Here is a 17,440-nt window from a genome sequence, read left to right as displayed (position 1 = left end):
TTTCTACCCCCTCGTCGCAATTTCTTATCCTTTCTCCGTCCAATAAAACGTCGATACAACGTCGCCACCCTTCTTCAATGTCACTTTCAAGGTTGCTAAGCGAATCTCAACCCTTGCTTTCAACCTGCCATCGAATCAATCGACGAAACCTTCCGTTAAACAATCGCTCGTTTCACGAACGCGACATGTTCGACTACGTTCCGATTTGAGACAAACGTTCTCTGGAGGAGAAACACGGCTGGCTGTCGTGAGAGTAGGATCCCCTCGGTGACCGCGAACGAATGTGGAAAAAGTGTCAATTCAGAGGCGAGGGAGAATCGGGGGAATAGCACGCGCGAAGAAAGCGAAGCGTACAGATACACGTCGGAGTAGGTGGATCGGGTCGTTGCACGTAAGGGGTTGCTCGGGGCGTTATAGCGTTCCATAGGAGGCGATAGAGAGGTAAAAGGGCCAGGGGGAGAAGGAGACTGAGAAGAAGAAGAAGAAGAAGAAGAAGAAGAAGAAGAAGAAGAAGAAGAAGAAGAAGAAGAAGAAGAAGAAGAAGAGGCTGAGAATGAGAAGGCAAGAGGGTACGGTACGGGTGCGGAAGCGCGAGGACTTCGGATCGGCACGAAGGTTTGAGGGTGGTTGTGCTTCGGCAACTTGCCGGGGCTCGGCGAGGCATTGAAATTGCAAATGCGCATTATGGATATTTCCCTATAGAGGGTCGAATACCACTCGCGCCTCCTTCTCCTTCTCTCTTTCCTCTCCCGCGCCTCTTCTTCCTCCCGCGCTTCTCCATTTCGCGCGCGCATACGCACATACACGTACACATTCCACCCCTGTTCTTTGGCTTTCTCAGTACCGTTCCGTACGCCTCCTCCTCTCCTCGCGCACGCGTTACTCCGTTTCTTTCGCTTTTTATCTCGCTCATCCCTCGCTTTCTTCCCGCTCCTTCCTCGTAGCCCTTCTGTCCCTTTCATCTTGCTTGTCTCACCCCTCGCGGGCTACAAATACCCGATGCGATGTACGCATATCCTTTGGCCATCATCCTCGTTCAGGTCATTCTTACCATGAAAGCAAATGTTCTCCTTTTTCCTCTATTGATAAATGGCCATTGATATCTATTCGAGGATGTATACATGTAAGAACGAAGAGGATCGAGAAATGAATTTCGAATTGGCTTACGGGACAACTTGTCGTTTCAAAGTTCAGAAACACAATCCACCAGAGGGCACAACACGACGATCGAAAGAGTTTTCCAACGAGATACTTTGTACAAAATATTTTTCATCCTGCGGTTTCCCTCCTCCGTATAACCCTCGAAACTCGCACGCAACAAAGTTCCAGTCTCTTTCGGCCTCTTGTCCCGTGTCTCCTCGTTTTAGCATCCCTCGCGTTCCATTCGACGTCTCTGTCTCGTATCAACCCTTTTCAACCTCCATAACGCCCGCCACTGACGCACCACGAACCTTAGGTTTTCCAACGCCTTCGCCGACTCCATTCGCCGCCCCTTCCTCGTTCAGCCGGCATCGCCGCGTTCCATCCCCCCGTACATATCATCCTTTTTGACGCGTGTCTGCGTCAGTGGTGCGCAAGTTTTCTCGGAAATTCTCTTGATCCCATAACCGTCGGGGCTTTCGTATTCTCTCGATTTTTCCGCTATTCTTTCTTGATTTTTCAATATTTCAAACACGCCCGGAATACGAAAATAGCGGGGCGAGGGGGCGAGAAGGTAACGGAGCCTCCATGTCTTTATCGTGTTTTCACCTTTCGCGATCTCGTCGACGACGCGCGATAAAAGAATTCCCCAGGTCACTCGCAACGAACCGGTTTAGTTTTTCCCCAATAATTGGAAATTCAATTTTCAGTCGTAATTTCGTCTGTCGAAACGTTTCGATCATTCGGAGAAACATCGCGGCCGGTGACCGGAATTACCTTACAGGGTTGGACAGAGCGTTTAGAAGTTTGGCCAAACAAGCGATAGTTTTCTCTTCTCCTCGTTTTACTCCAATTTGGAAACGAAAGCGTAAACAATCAGTGTTCGTTGCTCGTTTGGCGTTGCTCGTTTGACGCGTTCTTTGCTTGTCGAATGAAAATTTGAAAATCCCGATTACTCTAAGAATGTTCTACGTCTTCGCGACAAACACGAGCGAACATTCGAAAAGATTGGCGCATTCGGATGTTCGATTTCCGTTTCCACGAGTAATCATCAAACAGCGAACGAATGCTCGTTTACATTTTCGTTTCTAGATTTTACTAAAGTGGAGGAGAACAAAACAAGCATTCGCTCGTTCGATGATTAAACAACGGGCAATCATTCGGCAGACAAACTGCCAGTATCAGGTTTTAATCTGTCAAAGTGCGTGCAAATCGGCGGCGAATGAAACCGAGGCTCGTAAAACAACGTTAACTCGATTCCGGACGGTCGTCGGTGGAATCAATTTGAGCGTCACTGCGAGTCCGCCGTAACTCGTCAGGGATTTCGGAGACCTGGGAAGGCCGAGGGGCCAGGCAGACGAAGGGACGAATAGGTAAGTGAATCTACTACATCGGTTCGACGGGGGTTCCGATTGCTTTGGGCCATTCTCTCCACCTTCGGTCCCCTACCATCCCTTCTGGTGCCACCCTTCTACGCCGACGTCGCTTATCCTGCCCGGCAAGGTTCTTCTCTCGTAACGCAGCCACGCGTTCTCGCTCCATGATCGAAAACAAAGCGTCCTTCGCCCGATCGACTATTCGATACAATATGACGTTTCCAGGTATTCCAGTTCAATTATGTATGTTTACGGAAATTCTTATTTTTGTCAAAATAATTGTAAGAATGAAAGCTCGATAGAGACTTGTTTTACCTACTAATTGTAGGCATTATAATGTGCGCTTCGTTATCCATCTTGTATATTTATTCTTTCATATCGCGTGCACCCTGCAAATATGTTCGCACCTTCAAATTTTCCATAAATGTATAGACGTAAAAATCGAATCTCGACAAACGGCATCTAACATCTCCAATTCCATCAAACTAAATACGAAAAGTTGATTATTCCCGAGGTAAACACGTCCACGTATCACTTCTAATTCATTCGCAAGTAGCAGAATAAAAATTTGAGTTTAAAAATCTCACTCGGCGAGAGGATTGAAGAGTAAAAAAGTCGGGGGATGATTTGCACCAGACGCGGAACAGCGGGGAGCAAAGTGCGGCGTGATGGTTACGTATTCGTATACGTAGGATATTTATTTATTTCGTAAACAGCACCAGGACAGCGCGGGTTTACGCGACGATGCTTCGTCGAACGCGAAAGTGACGTCCAGGTTTATTCGGTGCGCGCGTTGCTTCGGGGCGGCCGAAGGACTACGACTGGCCGTGCCTGGGAACGAGGAGGAATAAAATTCCTCGTATTTTCGCGCTCATTGGCTTTCGTTAATTAGCTCGGCGTTCGTCGCGCCTTTTTCCTAGGCCGAGTAATTACCTGGGAAAATTGGCGTCGTCGAAACGCCCCGGTCGGCCAGCCAGCCAGCCAGCCAGCCAGCCAGCCGCGATAACCCGTCGCCGGACTTCGAATTAATATTTCATCCGTACCGCGGTCTAATTTCGCGAAAAGCGATTATTGTCGGAATGGAAAAACATCCGGGCTAATCAAGATACGCTCACAGCGAAAACAGAAGCGAGGCCAGCTCTGTAGAGAGCTTTACGCTTCCGCTTTTCCAGGAATTAATATCAATTAGAGAGGAACGTAACGCACGGTCGAAACAGAGATTACCGACTCGGCCACTTTCCCGAAAGATCGATCCTAGGTATCCGCACGTTTTCAATATCCGCCAATGTTCCCACTTTTGTAAAGGGAAACTGATCGATACTTTTGCCGGGTCGCAACTTGGGAATCGGATCTCGGTTCGCTGGTCGGCCGCATCTTTGTCGCGAATCACCGTAGCCGACAGTTGGACAACTTTCTTATTGTACTTTGTTCCTATTACCATAAACTTACATGATCTCTATTTGCAATTGAACCGTACGCTAAATCAGCTTACGTTCGAATCACTTATTCATGGTCGAATCTTTATTTTAATTATCGAATTGATTAACGTTCAGCTCGGTTGAAAACATTTTGCCCCTGCATGCATTGAACAACGTGTCATTCCACGGAATTAATAAAATGTCCGTGAAATTTAAGTAAATTGATAAGTTCGCTGAGATTGGTTTGATTTTGAAACGATTTCCTGCCGATCCGAGCGTCGAAGCCGGTTTTTTTCTACCAACGACCTGCCGAATTAACTAAGGAAACGAAAGGGAGCAGAGACGGGAAACGATGGGAAACGACGGGAAACGACCGGAAAAGCCGATGTCGCGATCGGCCCTGTGCACCAGTTTTCTCGTCGATAAAGTTGGGAATCGGGACATCGGAATTATCGGAATAGTTCCTGCATATCTTAAGCCGACATTGTTATCGAAGAGTCATAGGTAAGTAAATCCGTTGCTGCTCCCTCGTTATCCAAATGCAGTAAAAAGTTTCAAGATAAACGTCAGAAAAATGTACGTTCCTGTTCGAGTGACTCTATTACGTTCGTCGTTTCAAAAATTGAAAAAGAAGGAGTGCAGAAAGAGGGGAAGAATGAAATCGTAACCGTGTGAAATATCGTACAAGCGCTGGTATCGAGCAAGCGAAAAGTAATCACGCTGCGAGAGAATTATGTCGGTGCAAACGACGAGAGTACTTTACGCGTAACGTGTACCCGGCTGAAGAATGTTTTTAATAAGGCACGTAGCGAATGGACGAGTTGGTAAAAGGGGAAGAAACGCAGGGTCGTGAGTAAAAGGGGTACGGAACGAAAAAGCATGGAAATCAGGCAAAAAGGAGGGCGCGTAAATACAAGTGTAAGCGCGAGCGAGCGCACGTATGCGGAGGGTGTCGAAGAATCGCAAGTGCATCTCGTTCGGAGCGGGCAAATACTTAGAAGAGACGTGTCGGAGAAAGAAAAGAAGGTGAAGAGAGACTGTTACGACCGTTCGCGGAGAGACGTGATCGCGAGATAGCACGTCAGCGAGAGTTGTAAATTCTCGCTACGATTATGTTAATCGACGCCGCGAAATAGTCGTTCCCCTGTTTCGTTTAGGATAACAGAGGTGGTTTAATGAATATAGCACTGTGTTAACACTAATAAATTAACGTTTATTTCAACAACTTATTAATTAGAAGGATATAAATGGAACAACAAAAGAAATGTAATTACGTATGCGCGATATAAGATATGTATTGACTGTTTGGCTTCTCGAAACGTTCTGCTCGCCTTTCGATTTTTTCCGTTTTTTCTGGAAGGCGACCCCCACTACGTTCGGATCACGCCACATTCTTTTACGCCGGATAAAATAACGGCCACGAATCGAAGTTTCTGGAGGTCGCCCTGCTTAATAAACTATGCGCTTGCCACTACAATGTTTGTTTGTCGGGCAGCCGCGACGATCCGCCCGCGACATTGTAGTGCCGCGACCGACGGTTAAGAATATGATCTATGGCAAGCCGCATGGCGTAACATTCTCCCCCCGTTGAGAGGGTACCGATCAAATTAGCGAGATGTGGTTGAAGTTCCTATCTTAGCTCGTCTCGGTGGCTAGTTGTTCGGGTTTCTCGAGATCGGGTTGAATTGGCAGTGGGACAAGCCTTTTGACGGCCCGATCCAAAACGCTCTTTGCCGTCTGAACTGTAGCTGTCCGGATGACACCATCGGCGCCTGGATGAACCTTGATAACTCGGCCCAGAGGCCAATGCATGGAGGGTACGTTGTCCTCTCTGAGGATGACGATTGTGCCCTTTTGGATGCCGTGTCCACCCTTGCTCCACTTATTTCGGTTGGTTAACTCGTTCAAATACTCCTTATGCCAGCGGTTCCAAAAATGCTGTTTAAGCTGTTGGATATGCTGCCATCTGGAGAGTCGGTTCGATGGAATGTCTCTGAAATCTCGATCACGTAAGCACATTAGTGAATCGCCAATGAGAAAATGTCCGGGAGTGAGGACTAGGAGATCATTTGGATCGGTGGAGATAGGAGTTAGCGGGCGGGAATTGAGGACTGCTTCTATTTCTATGATGAGAGTGTTCAATTGTTCAGAGGTGAGTAACTCGTTGCCGGCTACACGCCTGAGGTGGCGTTTGAATGACTTCACCGCTGCTTCCCATAGCCCACCGAAATGCGGTGAATGAGGGGGAATGAAGCGCCATTCGATTTGTTTGTCGGCTAAAAATGCGGTTACTTTTTCCTTGTGATCGTCCGATTGTAATAGATCGTGAAGCTCTCGTAATTCGTTGCTTGCTCCTCTGAAGTTGGTGCCGTTATCAGAATGGATGGTGGAGCAATACCCTCGTCGAGCGATAAATCTGCGAAGAGCGGCGATGAAGGCTTCGCTAGTGAGATCGTCAACGAGCTCGATGTGTACCGCTTTAATTGCTAGGCATACGAAAATGGCTACGTATACCTTTATCTGACGACGGTTACGATCTCGTTTTTCCTTGATGTGGAACGGCCCGCAGTAATCGACGCCGACGTTTGTGAATGGGCGAGATTCCGTTACTCGCGCCTCCGGCAGATTACCCATCACGTATTCTACCGGCGGTGGTTGAGCGCGGCAGCAGCGGACGCAGCCTTTGATCGCCCGCCATACTTGACTTCGACCGTCGACGGGCCAGTATCTTTGTCTTACTGCGTATAACGTAGCCTGCGTTCCGGAATGCATGTGGATCTTGTGCTCGTGTTCTATGATGCGTGTTGTAACGGATGACTTGGGTAATACTATGGGATGTTTCTGGGCGAAGGTCATCGACGAATGACTGAGTCGACCCCCGACTCGCAATATTCCTTCCTTGTCTATGAACGGATTGAGTCGCGTGAGCTTACCCTTTATCGCCGCGTTCCGATCTTTTTGGAGTGTACGAATTTCCTCGGAGAAATGGATGTTTTGCAACAATTTTATCAGTTTATTGTGCGTTATGCGTAACTCGGTAACGGTTAGGGGTGCCGCTCGGTTCCTTTCCTGTCTCCAACGGAGGCAACGAGCTATGATTCGTATCAACTTGGGCCAGGATGAATACCTTTCCAACAAACTGTAATCGGCGGGGTTTGCGGACAGACAAATCGCCCCTTTCTGCTCCGGTACTTCAATTTGCGGTGTTAGAGCCCATGTCGGCCAATAGCCTTCCGACTGGTAGAGCCATGCAGGACCGTGCTGCCAGATGGTTGGGCGCAGGAACTCTTCGGGTGTTTGGCCGCGTGATATTAAGTCCGCGGGATTGTCGTCGGTAGGAACGTGGCGCCAATCGCGGATGCTGGTTTTTGTTTGAATTTCGGAGACTCTGTTAGCGACGAATGTTTTAAGGGTGTGAGGTGATGTATTGAGCCAATGGAGGACGATAGTGGAATCGGTCCAATAGATAGTTCGAGTAATTTTTTGTGATAGGGCTTGTTGTACTGTTGACATCAGGGACGTAAGAAGGAGTGCTCCGCTCAGCTCGAGCCGAGGAATGGTCTGGCACTTGAGTGGGGCGACTTTCGATTTTGCGGTTAAAAGTTGGGTCCAAGCACGGCCGTTGATGGTAAGGGTTCGGAGATAAACACAGGCTCCGTAAGCCTTTTCGCTGGCATCGCAGAAACCATGCAGTTCAATTTCCATAGCGGACTCGATTATTGCTTTGCGTGGGAACCTGACGTTGTTTAATAAGGGTAATTGGGCATAGTACCTTTCCCACTCTGTATGTAACTCGATCGGAAGTGATTCATCCCAATCGATTTTCGACGACCATATTCGTTGAAGTAGCATCTTGGCCCGAACAATCACCGGTGCGAGCAGACCGAGCGGATCGTAAATTTTTGCAATCTCCGAGCTGATGATTCGTTTCGTGACTCGCGAGGGCGTGGGTTTGACTTCGACCGAGTAAAGAATAGAATCGTCGAATGAATTCCAAAACACCCCCAGCGTCTTCAAGGTTTGCGAGTCGCCCAAAAAATGTTGGTGATTTGTTTCTTCTAAGGAAAGTCCGTGTAACAAGTCATTATCGTTTGACGCCCATTTTCGTATGTTTAAGCCGGCCAGCTGAAGTAACTTGGTGAGTTCTGTTCTGAGCGTGAGGGCTTCGTCCTTCGTTTCAGCTCCGGTGAGAGCGTCGTCGACGTAGAAATCCCGCTGCAGTACCTGTGCTGCACGTGGAAATCGATGTCCTTCGTCCTCTGCCAGTTGCTTGAGGCACCGAATAGCTAGATACGGGGCTGCGGATAAACCGAACGTTACAGTGTTAAGCTCATATGTTTCTGTTTCTCCACTCGCGCTGCGCCATAATATCCTTTGATATTTCCGATCCTCTGGTCGTACGAGGAATTGCCGATACATCTTCTCGATGTCGCCAGTGAGTACGTATTGATGAGCGCGGAATCTAATTAATATACAAAATAGATCTTCCTGTAACTTGGGTCCTGTGTGAAGTGTATCGTTTAAGGAGGTTCCGGTAGTGCTTGGTGCCGATCCGTCGAAAACTACACGGAGTTTGGTGGTTTGACTCGATGCTTTGGTCACGCCATGATGGGGTAAATAGTATCCGTTATCGTCGGAGTGGTTGTCATTGACCTTCGTCATGTGTCCCAATGCCAGGTATTCCTGTATTACCGTTCGATATTCTGATTCGAAGCGTTTGTCGTGCTGGAATCGGCGATTGAGTGAGGCGAGTCGTTTACTCGCCAGCGTTTTAGAGGATCCGAGTGACTGAAGCTGATCGTTGAAAGGTAGAGCGACGATGTATCGTCCTTCGCTGGTGCGTCGGGTGTGGATTTGGAAGTGTTCTTCGCATCGTCGATCTGCCTCTGAGATATGTTTAATTGAGGGTCCTTCATCGATTTCCCAAAACCGCGCGAGATCTGCTTGTAAAGTCGTCGTGGATGTGTGAAATATGTTTGTCGCGGTTTGGGAAGTTGGACTCCCCCCGATTACCCATCCGAATCGCGTCTTTTGCAGACGCAGTCCAGGCTCGTCTGGCTGCGTGAGGTTGACTTGTCCCACACACATCGACGCGAGTGTTGAACCTGAGCTTAGTAGTACATCTATCGGAGCTGGTAAATGAAATCGTGGATCGGCCAATTTGAGATTTTTTGGTATCTCAAGTGTCGAACGATCGATGGGTTCGCTGGGAATTGAGGCTGATATGGTTGGAATGATAAGGAACGTTAATGTCCGCGTGTATGTACCGTCAGTGGAAGTGATCGTGGCCGTGATGTGTCGCTTAGAAGTCGTTGTCAAGGTATCTAGAGCTCCGATCGGGACCGAACATTTGTTTTGCCTTATCTTTAGCGATTTTGCTAATTCCTCGGTAATGAAATTCATACTGGATCCGGTGTCGAGCAACGCTCGACAACGGATTGGTTGATGTTTATCATTCAAAATGTTAATCTGCGCTGTGAGGACTAGATCATTGAACCGTAATTCGGATGCTATTGGTCTGATATGTTCGGTCATCAACGGAGTCGTCGATCGTCGGCGTCATTGGTTGTGTGTTCGTTTGTCAATGGGCGGTGGACTTGGAGACGCGGCTGTTCGTGGTGTTTCCGATCTGTGGTCTGTTGTGTGCCTTTTGCAACGAGTGGGTGATACGTAGGGTGGCAAAGAAGGTGTTGTGGATCGGCTATTTGATGGGGAAGATTTCGGGCTGGACGTGCTGGAACGAGACCCTGAATGGCGTTTTGTCCTGTGCAGCATTGTATGATGTCGTTCTCCGCATACGCGACATGATCCTGCGAAACAATGCCGCGTTGTGTGCCCTTTCCCGAGGCAGTTGACGCATAGTGATGCTCTTTTGACCTCCCGAATACGTTCGCGAAGGGATTTGGTTTTGAAGGTGTCACATTTCCAAATGGGGTGTGGTCCTTGACAGGTGGGGCATGTTGGATTAACCTGTGTCGTCGTAAGTGCATGCCCTCGTGATGCGCGTTGACGGACCGGAGTAGTTTGTTCCGGTGATTCTCTTGTTTGTCTGACCGTGGTGATCGGTCTGGAGCTTCGTGCTAATCTCTCTAGGAAGTTTAGTAAGTGAATGTACGGAGGCACCTCGTTATTGGGCAGCGTCATTTCCCATTGCTTTTGGATACTCAGTGGTATTTTAGAGAGGATGAGGCTGGTGAGCACAGCACTGGTATCGGGGTAGGAGTCTCCTAATTTGTTCAATGCATATATGTGTTGTTTGAATGTGTGGACTAAGCGCCTTAATTCCGTTGGAGATTCCTTGGTTATCTTTGGATAATCAATTATTGCCATGCAGTGACTGAAAGCTGTGTATCGTGGACATTCGAAACTCTCCTTGAGAACGGCTATAGCCTGACTGTAATTTACATTGCTAAGGGGTAACGCGTTTAAACAATCGGCTGCTTCTCCTTGCAGGGCGGACTGCAGGTAATGGAATTTCTGTATGTCAGTGAGACTAGGATTTTTATCGATTGTGGAGGAAAAGGTGTCATAAAAAGTGTTCCATTTTTCTAAGCTTCCGTCAAAAGTAGGGAGCCGAAGATCTGGTAATTTAATGGATATCGGATTTAAACTTGCGGATGATGCACAGGTTGGAGGGTTTATGGATGTCGACGGCGAAGCTGTTTGCGCGTTCCTCAGAAGATTTTGTAGCCTTGTATCTACCGCGACGTACTGATCCCTTATTTCGAAGCCGCGCACTTGTTCCTCCTCGTCCAATACTTCTAATTCGAGTTGGATCGCTTCGAATTGACTCGCAACTTCGGTCAGTTGTTTCTCGTAATTCGTTAATAAGGAGTTTTGCTGACTCCCGGATTGCTCGTACTCATCCAGTCGGGTCGATAAGTATGTGAATCGGCCGCCACAATAGCCTCGTCTCCGACGCAGGGAGATGAGTTGGTCTTCGCTCGTCATCGTTGCCGAGGATAGGAGATGGTCGAAATAAGGAACGAGCTTACCTTACTGTCGTGCGGCGTGAGGTCGCGTGTATGTTTGGTGAGGAACGCCTTGTTCCTTCCCGACGGCCACTCGTTCGGTTGTATTGTTAAGTTGTGAAATTCGTTGCGTTGATGACTGTCCAGCTGCGGCGGAAGGCTGCGTGGTTGCGTTCCCTTGCCAATGGGATGTGCTTCTTCGAAGGTGACGCGCCTGACGTCACTGGTTTCGCTGTAGTGGTTGCTCCCGCTCCCGCTGCTGGTTTTGATAAAGTCACGTGGCACTGTGTGGTCACTGGTAAGTGCACTCTTCACTGGCACGTGATCCGGCTCGAAGGACCAAAATGTTACGACCGTTCGCGGAGAGACGTGATCGCGAGATAGCACGTCAGCGAGAGTTGTAAATTCTCGCTACGATTATGTTAATCGACGCCGCGAAATAGTCGTTCCCCTGTTTCGTTTAGGATAACAGAGGTGGTTTAATGAATATAGCACTGTGTTAACACTAATAAATTAACGTTTATTTCAACAACTTATTAATTAGAAGGATATAAATGGAACAACAAAAGAAATGTAATTACGTATGCGCGATATAAGATATGTATTGACTGTTTGGCTTCTCGAAACGTTCTGCTCGCCTTTCGATTTTTTCCGTTTTTTCTGGAAGGCGACCCCCACTACGTTCGGATCACGCCACATTCTTTTACGCCGGATAAAATAACGGCCACGAATCGAAGTTTCTGGAGGTCGCCCTGCTTAATAAACTATGCGCTTGCCACTACAATGTTTGTTTGTCGGGCAGCCGCGACGATCCGCCCGCGACATTGTAGTGCCGCGACCGACGGTTAAGAATATGATCTATGGCAAGCCGCATGGCGTAACAGAGACAGACAAACAGAGACAGAGAAAGTTGTCGATCGACGGCGCGGAACGATTCGATAATTCCCCGATTGTCTGAAAATTTTGTTCAATCGATATTTCGATGCATAAAATTCGTTCCAACGGAGATTGTATCGGCAAACGCGAGCCGAACAATTGGAATTGTCTGCTCGTGTTTGCGCCGTGGAATATCGCGGCAGCCGAGGAATTCCAAGGGGCGGCTATACGTACAGGGTACAGCGATACGTTGCATCTGACAAATAGTAATTCGGTATGCTGAGTATTTCAGCTACATGGCGGGGGGGGGGGAGGAGGAGGAGGAGGAAGGGAAGAAACAATAAAATAAATACACCCACCTGCTTAACGAATTCTACAAACTCATTCATTCGCGCTACGCTTCTTGTTACGTGGCGGAGTGGCACTTGAACCGAACTCGCTTCGACAAATCGATGGGATATATATATATATATATATATACAGTGACTCGCGAAAGTATTTCAACACCTATCGTAGAAAAAATGTATGAAAGATTTCGAAATTTCATACTAGCTCCCTAACGTGCGTACGCTAATGCACACAGCTGTCATGATTATATTGGCAAAAATTTGAAAATGTACGTAAAAATGACAAGATACGGATAAGCGTAAACATATATTTAATAAATGCGACATGAATAGCCATGTTCGGCATGTAACGGATATTAATTAAATATGGTGCCACTGAGCCAGTGTTATAGTCAGTCCTGCACGTCTTCCAACGTCCCTCGGCTTACCATTGTTTCCCGCTCGATCAAAATAATCGTATCGTCGCAGCTTTAACCGGCTGAATAAACATCTCGTTGCAAGAATATTTATCCAGTCGACCGAACGAGCCGAGCGTTATGAAAAAAATTAATGAAAAAAGGAACGAGAAAATCTCAGCAACGCAACGGCTAAGCAAGACGCGACTAATCAAGAGGCGCCGCGCTGTAGCGCTCGGTCGAACGCTAGAGAAAGTCCAAGCACATTGATCGCGGATCAAACACGATATTTGCACGTAACGCTAGGTCTCTACGATCGCGCCGATAATAAGCGAGCGGGAATCTTTCCAGGGAATGCTCACGCGGTTCGCTAACGCCGCAATCGCAGCCCTGCGCGTCGGCCGATCCCCGACGCTTCGCAGAAAATTGAATTAGAGAGCTTAAGCCGCCTCTCCCCTGTTGGTCGTTAGAATGGTCACGGTAATTGATAATCGAGCGACGGCTACAACCGAGCACGACTAATTGGCTGATCGCACGGTGATTTAAACGCGGAGATTTCCGCGCGACTCGCGGATTAACGCGAATTATAGCCGAACGACTAATTGGGGAAAGAGCGCGCGCGAGACGCCCTCCTAGATTCATGCACGCGCGCAGTCTGCAAGCGTGTTGCGACGATACGGCAGCAGCCGACCCTCCGGTGTACGCGGCTCTTCGTCACCTCGCGAGAACGAGAGACAGACGGAAAAACAAACGGAGAAAGAAGAAAAATCGATTCATCTGCAGAGACGCCGCGGGCTCGGATTAATTACCGAGCTTTCGTGCGAAACCGAATAGATTTGTCGAGCGATTCTGTTCGCGCGCGGCGACTTGAATATTTTCGAAGCGATTTGACTGCGCTCGATGCCTGCGTAATGGCCGCCGCTCGCCAACCGGACGCTTTCCATTTACATAGATCGTACTGACGTATTAACCGACAGATCACTGTCGAGAGCAGTGTTGAGCACCGGCCGGTTCGCGTCTAGATAAACGATGCTTCGCTTTCGATCGTGGCCCTGCCGTCCACTGAAACAACGCTAGCCAGAGTGAAGTTACTGATCGACGATTGCGTTGGTAATGACCGAGTTCGAGCGATCGAAAATTACCCAACAACTTTTCGAATGTTTGTTTCCCTTCGCTTTTATTACTCTGTACTTGAAAACGCGACTCGCTTAACTTAGAACTTTGTTCCGCGATAAGAAATTACACGTCCCGGATAAAGATTTTCGTTTCGATGCCAAACTATCCAGCTCTTATCCGGATCGAATTTTGAACGAAACGAACATATCGATCATCCCGGCAAAGAGCGCGCATCTCCAACTCAACGAACTCTCGCAAAAGCTATTCACGTGGGTGAAACGGCGCAATAAGCGCGGCCCGATGGAGCTCGTCAGCGTGTCCATTCTGCCGGACGATCGGTCCATCTTCCTTCGTCAAGCGAGTCCGGCGAAACGAAAGCTGGACGCACGGATGCGGGTGCAGTGCCGGAAGGGTCTTCGACGAACAAATCGTTTTCCGTCATTCAAAATTTTTACGGTCGATCGTTGGTAGCCGAGGCAGGCCGATATGAACTGCGGAATACGATAACGTCGATCTGTGCTCGACGGCCATATGCACACATTCGCTCACACGGATGCGTACACGTCTCTCCTGATACGAGTGTCGCTTCCCGAAAGGCTGCTCCGTGTTCCCGCCGTTCCATGGAAATAAGGCCAAACTGATCGACCGAACCTGGCCATCGAACCGATCTACAACTTTACGTCGCAATTAGATCCGTTCGATGTCGCCGACACTTTGCGGCACGCCGTTGCAACCACGTTCTAACTAGGCTAGAATTCCTTCCGATCTCTGTGTCGCGTATCGCCGCTCCGAGATCGCAAACATTCTAATTGCCTTTGGCAATCGATGATCATCGCTTCTGGAAATCGGTTCTATGCTCCGGTTAATTTCCTTGGGACTCTTTATCGTTGCACGAACGATCGTAAAGACTCGCGCCTAAGAGCACCAAATTTTTACTCTCTCCTCCTAACCAATTTCCTCGGAATTAGGGGAACCCAACGAAATTACGGAAATCCTTGGCCCGTGAGAAGAGAGGTTAGCTCGTGGGGCTTTCTTTACGAGTTTCTCTCGCACTCCTCCTACGTAAACGGACGATATTACGGTGCTCTTTCAATCGCCGTGAAATTATCCTAAGAATATGTGCAGAGTTTACGAGCGACGGAATTGGCCGGATGGAAAAGCATTCGTTGATTCGGAAAAGAGTATTTCGACTATAAGGCGGAAAAGAAGTAAACTCTCTAGTCGAATGCGTTTCTCTTCACGTTGCACCGAGAATTAGAAATTATATCGTAAGAAGAAGGTATCGGAGAATTGCTCGTAAATTATACCGATTCTGACGGCGGTAATTACTACAGGCATACGCGGGCGTGCTTTCTAACTCGTACTCTCCGCGAGCAGCGACGTAAATAACGCTTGTATACGCTGGTCACGGCATCCAAAGAAAAAGGCGCACCGTGACGCCTTTTTCCTTCAGTCTCGAACCCTCCGCCACACATTTTTCACACTCGTCCCTTTCCGCGTTTCATACAAACTCTTTCGTACTATACGCGACGCGACGCGACTCTCCTACACGCAACCCTTATACCTCTAGAAACGTGCAGTTCGAACGTGAACTTGGGGAAGAAACGACCTATAAGGTGGGCGAACTTTCAGACGGAGTGAACCGAACGTTCTCGCTGAAAACATTCTCCTCTTCCAGTCAACAGAGATTCGGCATCTCGGTGCGGCAATTTCATCTGTCCATTTTTTTTCTTTGCAGCGACTGGACGCGGCTGGCGGGATAGAGGTTCGACAAGAAGCATTGGTCATCAGTCTCGGTGAACAATGGCCGGTGAAAAACGCACGGCGTTCTTGTTGCGGAACCAAAGGCGGACGAAGCGGCACCGTGGGCGGTCTTGGATTTCCATGGGGTTGCGAAACGATTCTATGTGTACACACATAACGCGGCAGTGTCCGGCAAATAACCGTACACTCGAATACACAAACAGCCATTCGATTCGTGGCGTAGATAGGGGTAGTTACAGGAATCTATTGTGCTCTCGAGAGGTCGCAACGGACGGAGAAACGGGATAGTTGGGCCGATGGGGCAAGAGGTAATGCAGAGCGGTGTTGAGGGGTCGAGGGGACAGACGCGGGAAGCCGGTGGGTGCTCTGGGAACGGTAGGAGGACAGAGCGGTAGAGGGAAGGATGAGCGAGAGAGAGAGAGAGAGAGAGAGAGAGAGAGAGAGAGAGAGAGAGAGAGTGGATGGAAAGCGCCTCGATGAATGGCGGCGGCATCGCTGCTAGTAGTGGTGGCTTTTAGCTGGGCGCATTCAACCGCGAGGGTTAGCCGGGGGTTGGGATTAACGCATCCAACGCGGCGTGCGTGTGAGAGAGCGCGCATTTGGCCGCGGAGATGGGAGACGGGAGCGCGCGCGTTTCGCAAAATCGTCCATAAAATGTATTACTCGCGGTTGCGGCACCGGCCACAGAGACGGTGTTTGTTTAATTTACTTTGATGCACGACGAGAACGACGTCGCACTCGACACCGCCCCTTCTTGATACTTTCCTCCCTTTCGCCATCGCATCGCGATGTTCTATGACTGGTGACGAATAGCGACGGCTTCGAACCCCATTCATCCTCTCTGCCCCCAACCCTCAAGCGCTTTTTCAACCGCGCGCGATTCCGAATTATTCACAGTAGGACATTCGTCGAGCTTGAAAGTCGAATTAGAGCTCGCACGATTTTACAGTCGCATCTTATTTACCTTTGATAATTGTTTAACGCGATTTAATCCGACTGGGAACAATCGGAATTCGGTTACAGCGTGCTCGGTCCCAGACCACGAACGCTCATTGTGTAATTCTTGACATGTTAATGGTCAACGTAATTTTCGCATTTGTCGTTTAATAATCAGTTACAAGCGTGCTGATACCAAGTTAATTTCGCTCGTTCAATTTATTCTCTTGTTTGTTGCTTAATGAGATGCTCGCAATTATAACGACGTTGTTTCGGTTTTGAAACATTTATTCTACCTTGTAATTAAACACCGCCGCGCGGTTACGTCTGCGGACAACTGTTCGTTCAACGTTGCCTTCCGGTCCAACTAAAACTATTTCACATCAGGAAGAAAAGATTTTCCGAAAACATGGCATTAGCTGGAAATGGAGATTTCGTTGCCTCGAGGATACCGAACGATGCGTAAACAATTGACAAGGGGTCCAACGCAGAACGTATTTTGTAAACTCGACCGTAAAGTACGTGGCTACTCCTCTGGTTTTCTCTGCAAGTGCTAGTGCTAGTGCAGCGCAGACTAGAGCAACCCCGTGAATCTGTTAAATTTGGTTTAACGCGAGCCAGTAGGCCGGAGTATCGACCGGAGAATGGCCCACTTTGGTTGGCTTCGTCTTCCTTTCTTTGTCGAATACGTTTAGACGAGGCTCGACGTGTTCACTGGTCTCTGAAAGAGGGTTACAACCTGTCTAATCCATCGAATGCCTTCGATAATCGTTTGAAATGAATACACAGAGGTATCTGTAGGCATGAAACACTTTTAATTTTTCTAAGACAAATATGCACCGAGCATTTCATCTATTTGTATGATATTTTAAGCTAAAACGCGATCTCCATCATAGCTGCACTCGCGTATGTATTTTCATATTTTCAATAATCTCGCCTTTGCCGATCTCTCTTTATTCCCGAATAAAGGAAATTAGTTCGCCTCTAAGAGGAACGCTTTCCTCCACGCATTTATACCAATTTCTTATCTTCTCGCAGCAATCACATTGACAGGAACTCGTCTGATGCGGGGCCAATGTTCGACCAACGTCCAGACGATTT

At 48.3% G+C, this 17,440-nt stretch overlaps 2 protein-coding genes across 4 annotated transcripts in view; both read right to left on the bottom strand.

Moving 5' to 3' along the window:
• Positions 1 to 17,440, bottom strand: part of LOC117210589 — a 258,899-nt gene that overhangs the window by 175,625 nt on the left and 65,834 nt on the right. The gene's annotated exons all lie outside the window — the stretch shown is intronic.
• Positions 6,052 to 11,284, bottom strand: LOC117209546. The gene is given in 4 exon segments (XM_033451688.1): positions 6,052 to 6,057; positions 6,140 to 7,992; positions 8,159 to 8,232; positions 8,346 to 11,284. Coding segments are annotated over 4 exon segments (4,473 nt in total). The 5' UTR covers positions 10,886 to 11,284.

The sequence above is a fragment of the Bombus bifarius genome, unplaced genomic scaffold (assembly GCF_011952205.1).
Source record: "Bombus bifarius isolate JDL3187 unplaced genomic scaffold, Bbif_JDL3187 scf7180000007968, whole genome shotgun sequence".
In the NCBI taxonomy this organism is placed as follows: domain Eukaryota; kingdom Metazoa; phylum Arthropoda; class Insecta; order Hymenoptera; family Apidae; genus Bombus; species Bombus bifarius.
Note: the sequence above shows the minus strand (reverse complement) of the source record. Positions and strands in the feature narration are given on the sequence as shown.